The 7,805-nt window shown below is 44.9% G+C and overlaps 1 protein-coding gene across 1 annotated transcript; it reads left to right on the forward strand.

The window, feature by feature from the left end:
- The first annotated feature begins 358 nt into the window (after window positions 1-358).
- Window positions 359-1,017, forward strand: LOC142635077 (uncharacterized). Its single transcript, XM_075809290.1, has 2 exons — window positions 359-441; window positions 690-1,017. Exons 1-2 carry the CDS (start codon window positions 359-361, stop codon window positions 1,015-1,017), a joined length of 411 nt encoding a protein of 136 aa, XP_075665405.1.
- The last annotated feature ends 6,788 nt before the right edge of the window (window positions 1,018-7,805 follow it).

Here is a 7,805-nt window from a genome sequence, read left to right on the forward strand (position 1 = left end):
ACAGGAGGGGTTTCTCCTGACCCTACTTGATATGTCTCGCCTCTGGAGAAGCAGACTACGTTATGAGAGAGGTTGATGAAGAAATCTATGGAAATCACTCTAGATCACAGTCTTTGGTGCATAAGCTAGTTCGAGCAGGATATTATTGGCCAACCATGCAAAAGGATGCCGACTCATACGTCAGAGCCTGCGACAAGTGCTAGAGGTTTGGCAATCTCATAAGGCAACCAACAGAAGAGCTCAACCCTATGACGGCCCTATGGCCGTTTGCGCAATGAGGGTTAGATATCATGGGCCTCTTCCTAATAGCGGTAAGGCAGCTGCAGTTCCTAGTGGTCGGCATTGACTACTTCACCAAATGGGTGGAAGCAGAGGCTTTGGCCACTATCACGGAGAGGAATATCTGAAGTTTCGTATGGAGGAACATCATTTGCAGGTATGGTATACCAAGGGTGCTTGTCTCAAACAACGGAAAGTAGTTCAACAATGACGCATTCCGACAACGACGCATTCTGAGATTTCTGTTCACAATTAGGGATCAGGAACCATTACTCGTCACCCGCCCACCCACAGGCCAACGGACAGGTTGAAGTCACGAACCGATCCTTGCTTAAAATCATCAAGACTCGGCTCGAGGGGGCAAAGGGCATATGGCCGGATGAATTACCGAGCGTTTTATGGGCATACAGGACAACGACAAGGACACCAACAGGGGAGACACCGTTTCAACTGGCATACGGTAGCGAGGCAGTCATCCTAACAGAAGTAGGGCTTACGAGCTACCGAGTTGGGAACCATGACGAGAACAAGAATGATGAAGCCTTGCGCTTACAGCTTGATCTGGTGGACGAAGTTAGAGCAACAACCGAGCAAAGATTAGCACGATACCAGAACCTCATGGCGAAACATTACAACTCTAAAGTCAGGCACAGGGACTTCCAAGTTGAAGATCTTGTCTTAAGGAAAGTAACCGGCGCTACAAAAGACGCCTCCCAGGGAAAGTTAGGACCGAATTAGGAAGGACCGTACAGGATCACCTCATGGCACAGGAAGGGAACTTACTACCTTAAGATGCTGGAAGGGCAGAAGTTGCATCGCCCATGGAGCACAACACCTGAAGAAGTAATATCAATAGACGGTGACAAAGACGACGATAGCATTACACTCCTCAATCCCAAGTTATTGCTTTTTTAGTTAATGTTTTTATTTTAGTTGAAGTTTTTACTTATAGTTATTTTAAGCCCAATGGGCAAGTTATTATTTTATGGAACAATTTTAAATGCATGTTCACCACAATAAGAGGAGTCATTCAGAAATATCGTGTTATCTACATGTTTATGCCTTCACTAAATTGAAAGGACAAGGTCATCCAAAAGGATGATGGTAATAAAGTTCTCTACGAGTCCACAAGCGGGCGAGTTTTAACGACAGGTTAAAATCACATGTCCATAGGACGAATTCACCAACAAGGTGAAACACAAATTCCACAAGGGGACGAATTTTAACGACAGGTTAAAATCACACGTCCATAGGACGGATTCACCAACAGGGTGAAACACAAATTCCACAAGTGGACAGGCTTTTAGAGTATATACGAGTCCACACATGGACAGATCCTAACAACATGTTTAAGACATGTCTATAGGACGGTCCCAAATTTAAGGGTTACACTTTGGATAAAACAAGGTTAACCAGATATAAAAGTAGACGGACGAAAAAGTAAGTAATTGAAACACTTATGGCCCACAAAGGGAGATGTCCACATACAAAAAACACAACGGCCAAAGTTGCTTTTAATATCCTTACATCATTAAAAAAAAAAAGATTACTGCTGGGGAGGAGAGTTTTCAATCTTCTCTTCATCATCTAGTTGACGGGCATCATCTATGACGGGCTTGACTTGGCTTTCAATAGGAGTTGGGTCTTCATCCACTAGAGGATCATTGATGACGAACAAATCATTCGTACTCTCAGAATGGACGGATTGAGCTAGGGTCTAGCCTTGAACATCAATGGCGACATGGGACACGTCCAGATCTGGATATGGAGTCTTGACCTGACGGAGAGCATCATCAAAACCTTCAGAAAATGAGCTACCAAGCTCTGCTAGAAGGATGTTGGAGTCACAGTACTCACGTATCACCTCCTCCTTAGCCTGATGGAGCTGACCCTTGGTGTCCGTGATCTCTTTTTCCTTATCTTTTAGGATTTGCCTCAGCTGCTCCATTTGCTTTTCTTGCTCTCCTCTGACTAGCTCAAAGTAGGCAAATTTTTTCTACATGCCCGCCTTCTAGGCCTTCAGACCGTTCAACTCATCCTCCGTCGCGTTAGACTTTTTCCAGAGATGGTCCAAGGCTGTTTCATGGTTCAGGCAGCGACCCATTAGTCCCTATATCATCAACATCGCCTAAAAGCAAAGAAGTCATAAATACGGTAAAAAAAAAAAAATATATATATATATATATAATAATAATAATAATAAAATAAAGGAGAGACAGATATGAAGTACTTGAGCAATACTAAAAAGACCCGTCTCCCCCATTGCCTCGGAAGCGTGGTTGCTAAGATCCCTGTAGTCGTCGATAGTGATGATAGATGTGAGCTTTTCTAATGCATACTCAAAATCCTCTCGAATGAGGATGGGTGGTTTCTCACTGACGGTGGCTGGACCCTTCATCAAACCTTTGCCCCTTCCTGGTCCTAGAGGAGTAACCGTTCTCTTGGTTTCAACTTCAAGCCCTACGACGGGCTCAAGGGTAGTTTTAGGTTTTTTAGGGTGGCGATCAGATTTTTTCGATTGCGTCCTTTTTGACGGGATGGCTGAACCCGTCCCTTTGGAAGGTTGGCCACCCTCCAGTTTCTTTTTGGCTGTTTGCTATTTGATGAAGGCCCTTCTTTTGGTGTCGTCCATTTCTGCAAGAGTGGATGGATATACAGCGTTGCACAATATAAAACAGAAAAGAAATTAAAAGAATTAGGCGATGGACTTATGTTTGCGAACTCTAGTGTCGTAGCGACGAGCAGCTACAGTGGGTTCAGGACCGTCACAATACCAATAGAGTGCGTCAAGGGTAACCAATTTATCCCACGTCCTCTCTTCTAGCTTGGTCTTGTTAAAGATTTTTTCCAGGAAGCTCCACTGCTCAAGTGAGACTTGTGGACGGTCTCGAGCTGCAAAAGAAAATGGTTGGGTTAACATGGTAAAAGTAAAGCAAGGCTTGAATATATATAGGTGACTAGACGGGTGCATACCAGATGGAGGCATTATGCCCCATGTTGTGTCGACGGGCATATATTCGTTATCACCTAGATGACATATCCACTCGTCCCCTTCCATGAAAAAAATACCTACTCTTCCAGTTCCTATTAGAGTCAGGGGTATCGCGCACGAGCCTTAACAATGGGCTCCTGGCCACAAAGCTATACATACCCTTTGATTGTGTAATCTTAGTGGGACGGTAGTAGTGAAAGAATTCTTCCACCATCAACCTTCGCACTCCATCAGACATGGCCCCGTACAAGACCTCCATGCCAAGAAAGACCCTCCAGGCGTTTGGGGAGATTTGTGTGACGGCCAAACCTAGATATTGGAGTAGGTGACGGTGGAGAGAGCTTAGGGGAAATCTGAGCCCTGCCTTTAGCATCTGCCTATAAACCCTGACACCTCCAACACCCTTATAGTAACATTTCTTTGACTTATGAGGTAGATGGAGACGAACTCCCTAAAGCTGTTAGGACTAATGACGGATTGGATTGGGGGATCAACACCGTCTAGGCCATCACTAGAGACATCCTCTAGCCTATCCGTCTTCAAACCCTCATCATTTAAGGAAGGAGAAGTACCGGACGAATTCCATTCTTCACTTGAAGTGTCAGGGTCTTTTTGACCTGACAGGAATCCTTCATCTTAGCCTGCCCCGTCACGGACAAACGAGTGATTACTTGACGCACTAGACATCTGTCACCTACATGTGACGGTAAACCCTAAAACACTGACGGATCTAAAAAAAAGTATGGAGATTTAAAAAGAAAAAGTTCAATGAAAGGAGTACATACTAGTTGAAATTGAGTGGCATAAGGTGATAGACGACGGATGAACTAGCTGAACAGTATGACTCCCTGCAAGAACGACGGCGGTGCTTTGATCTCAAGACTTCTATGAAAATTTAAGAATGAGGGGTGGAAAGGCAAGTTTATATAGAGGAAATGACACAGAATACGAAGGGGTGCTTTGTTTTGAGTGACGAGCTACTGGGTGAATGCCACATGTCCAACATCATAAATAACCCCCAGCCAGCCTGTCACGATAGGAACAGAAAGACCGTCACTCCACGGGTCTGTCCACTTTGAGGTCACGTACCCAAGGAGTGAGGGGGCAGCTGAAGAGGGTAAAAAAGTAAGTGACGAACACGTCTGAACGAATAGAACGGTATTGGGCCAGTAGGCTGGTAAAGGACGGGTCTAAGGTGCACGACACCCAGTGGACGGATATAAAGGCCATGTGGCATTCATCTAGTTTGCCTATTCTCCAAGGACTCATAAATGGAAATAACTTACATCTCATGAGTAGCTCTAAGAGTCCTAATACGAACAAAACTCTAATTGAGAAAGATTCCGTAATATACGCCATTAATGATGATTTTCCCTGCAAGGAAAAGATCTCTAGGAAATACGGAAAATCCAAGAGGTACTCTCCTATAGAAGCTCGACAAAAGCTTGACAAAAGCTCAACAGAAGCTCGATAGAAACATATCTATCGAGATTTAATGAACGAAGCTCAACAGATCGAGAATCTATTGAGACTTACGAAATTAGAATTTCTAGATCTGATTTTTGGCCTATGTTGAAATATTTGTGTAGGATTTCTTTTCTCACAACCCTAGACATATATACGGCTTATTTTAAAGGTCGTCATGGTGGGTATGCACATAAAGAACATATGAAAAAGTGACTGAGTGGCTTATTCTCTATGCAAGAAGCTACTGTGTCTTTGCGCCTTAGGGTTTTGTAATGAAGTGCTTCTTGATCTTCATTGTTGATGAAGTGATGAACTTTGCAGCCAACATCTTCTTCAAGTTGGTGGAGTTAGTTACGTACTGGGATCTGTGCATCGTTGGTTAGTTACGTACTGGGATTCGTATAAAAGGGTGATGTTCATATATTGAAGAGTTCATAGATTCTGAAGCGGTAGAAGTTTTCGCTGTAAGTTTATCTACGGGGATTGTAGAGTCTAGGGACAAAAGTTTTGTACTAGATCTAAAACTTTTCTTTACTATAGTGAATTGCTTTTCGGGAAGGTTTCCCCCCAGGTTTTTTTTACTATGAAACTAGTTTGTTTCATTGGTTTTCTTGGGTCATCATATCTTGTCTTATTTACTATTCCGTTGTGCATGATATTGACATGATATTGATGTTTGTTTGTTTTAATAAGATTTATTCATAATTGTGCGTTCCAAAATAGGGCGGCTGGGCCTAAGGGGTATTTGGGCTCACAATCTATTTGTATGGTGGGCTTTTGAATTTCCTACCACGGGTGACGCTAGGGGTGTCCAAGAAGACCCGCCACCCGCCTAACCCGCCCAACCCGGCCGACCCGACCCAAAAACCGGCCGATCCGACACCGGCGACGGTCGGCAGCGGGTCTTCGGCCATGAAACCCGATACCGGCGGGTCGGTTGACGGGTTTAAGCATGAAAACCCGATGATCAACCGACCCGACCGGAAAACGCATAGAAATGTTAGTTTTCCGTCGATTGGAGGGGTTAGCCGGCCTCATTTTCTCCGATTTGTCGAGATTTGCCGAGATCTCGTTGCAATCTCATCCGATCTCTTTGCGATCTCGCCCCATCTCTTCACGATCTCTTCGCCTTGCACTGATATCTCGCCGGACTCTTCGAGATCCGGCCTGATCTCGTTGAGATCTACCGAGATCTCTTCAAGATCTGGCCAAATCTCGTTGAGATCCGGTCAGATCCTGCAAAAACCATAGATTTTGGCAATATCTGGCGACGATATCAGCAAAATCCGGCGAGATTCACATAGTTCGAACCCGCCCGATACCCGACCGAAAACCGACGAGCTCCGACCACCCGAACCGCTACCTCCGGCGGGTCGGCGGCGGGTCCAGATTTAAGAAACCCGAAATGATCGGGTCGGTTCCGGGTTGGGCACAAACCCGACCCGGACCGACCCGTGGACAGCCCTAGGTGACGCTATGCTCGGCTACCCCGTTTCCTAAGTCTCCCTTCTTTTCTCCCTGACACTCTCCTTTTCTTTCTTAGGGGTGATCACTATTTCTCTCTCTAGTTTTTCCACTCCGGAATTGCCAACCCTTACAACTGATTTCCCTTTGCCTATTTATAGCGAAAGTTAGTGGAGTGATCATCATCATTCTCCTGTTGGGTGGAATGAGGGGTCCAATACCTTCTCCCCTAGGTGGAGGTTTAATGGTGAGTGGGGAAGGTGGCAGTGGCATTGGAACTAGCTCCACTGTTGGATTTGATGCTCGGCAGGGGCGTTCTCTAGGCAATAGAAGGGAGGTCTAATACCGTTTCGTCTAAGTGGATGTTTGGTGACGGGAGGGAGAAAACGATAGTGGCGTCGGGACCAACCCCGCCAGTAAGTTCTGTGCTTGGCAGGGGCACGCCACAGGCTACTCCGAGCACTCCGAGCTCAAACTGCTCGGACGGCACGTGCGTTATCATGTGTGATCAGTGCAGGGCTCTTATATGTGTTAGCCTTCATGGGCCTCAAGGTGATTGGGCTTGACGGAGGGTGAGGCCCGTACAATAATAAATCTAATTAAAAACTTAGGCTTAACACTTGTTAATTCTATCAACCAGGGTCTAAATTTCTCAACAAGTATGTCTTGTTTGGGATGAAAGATGTCATGTTGTTTGTTAGATGCATGTTAGTCTGTGTGTGAGTCTAGAATACATGTGTTTAGATAGTTTTTAATAGGGTTATGACATAGGACACAATGATGAGAGGCCAACCTTAGGGTTGGGCGATCTTCGGTGCCCAACACCTCCCAAGAGCGTACCTAAACTCCGAACCAAACTTTGGTAGTAAGATCAAAGGTCATTCCTCAAAAGGACACTATATTCATGATTCCTAGACCACATAACTAGGTGGTGACTCCATTTTCCTTTGTGTCCACACCGACCTAGAAAAGTTAGGGGAAAGAAGAAATATTGGACAATCAAAAGACTATAGATTAAGCTCACCTAGACAAAGAGCTCACGCCTGGGAACTTAGGAAGCAAGACCTCTCTAAGAAAGAAGATAGAAGGAAAATGAAAAGCTTAAGGCTAATCCCTACCCTTCCTTTTATAAGGGGAAGTGTGTGGGAAATGAGAATTCTCCCATTTAAATTCGCACACCTCAGAGAAGCCCTAGGCCAAAATCTGGCCATTCATTTCACTAAGTGTCAAATTGTGAATTGAGGATTGAGGAGTCACATCTGAAGCATTAAATGCAAATGACGTTGCTCTCCATCCCATCAATGGAAAGTAATAATGATCCCACAAAACGAGTCACAATCTCCACTCCACCATTAATGAAGGGAAGATCATAGGGGCCTATTGTAAGGGATATCCCCGCTAGATGAACCTTAGGTAGAGGAAGGCCCATTGGAGCAACGATTTAAGAGTTCTGGGCCCGGCCCAAGTCCTATGATTAAAGATTAGAGGATTGATGAGAGTTTCATAGTGACTCAGGCTTACCCATCGAGATAAGCCAAGAACCTTGCTAACGAGGATAGTGTCAACATTAAAGTAGAGGAGCAAGACTTTTTCTAGAATTATC

This window comes from Castanea sativa, chromosome 5, assembly GCF_040712315.1.
Source record: "Castanea sativa cultivar Marrone di Chiusa Pesio chromosome 5, ASM4071231v1".
NCBI lineage: Eukaryota > Viridiplantae > Streptophyta > Magnoliopsida > Fagales > Fagaceae > Castanea > Castanea sativa.

Excerpts from the sequence above, each read along its gene's own strand:
- LOC142635077 (XM_075809290.1), top strand. The coding sequence starts at position 359 with ATGGGTGGAAGCAGAGGCTTTGGCCACTATCACGGAGAGGAATATCTG. Across the intron at positions 442-689 it reads GAACATCATTTGCAGGTATG|GACAACGACAAGGACACCAA; the intron begins GTATACCAAGGG and ends ATGGGCATACAG.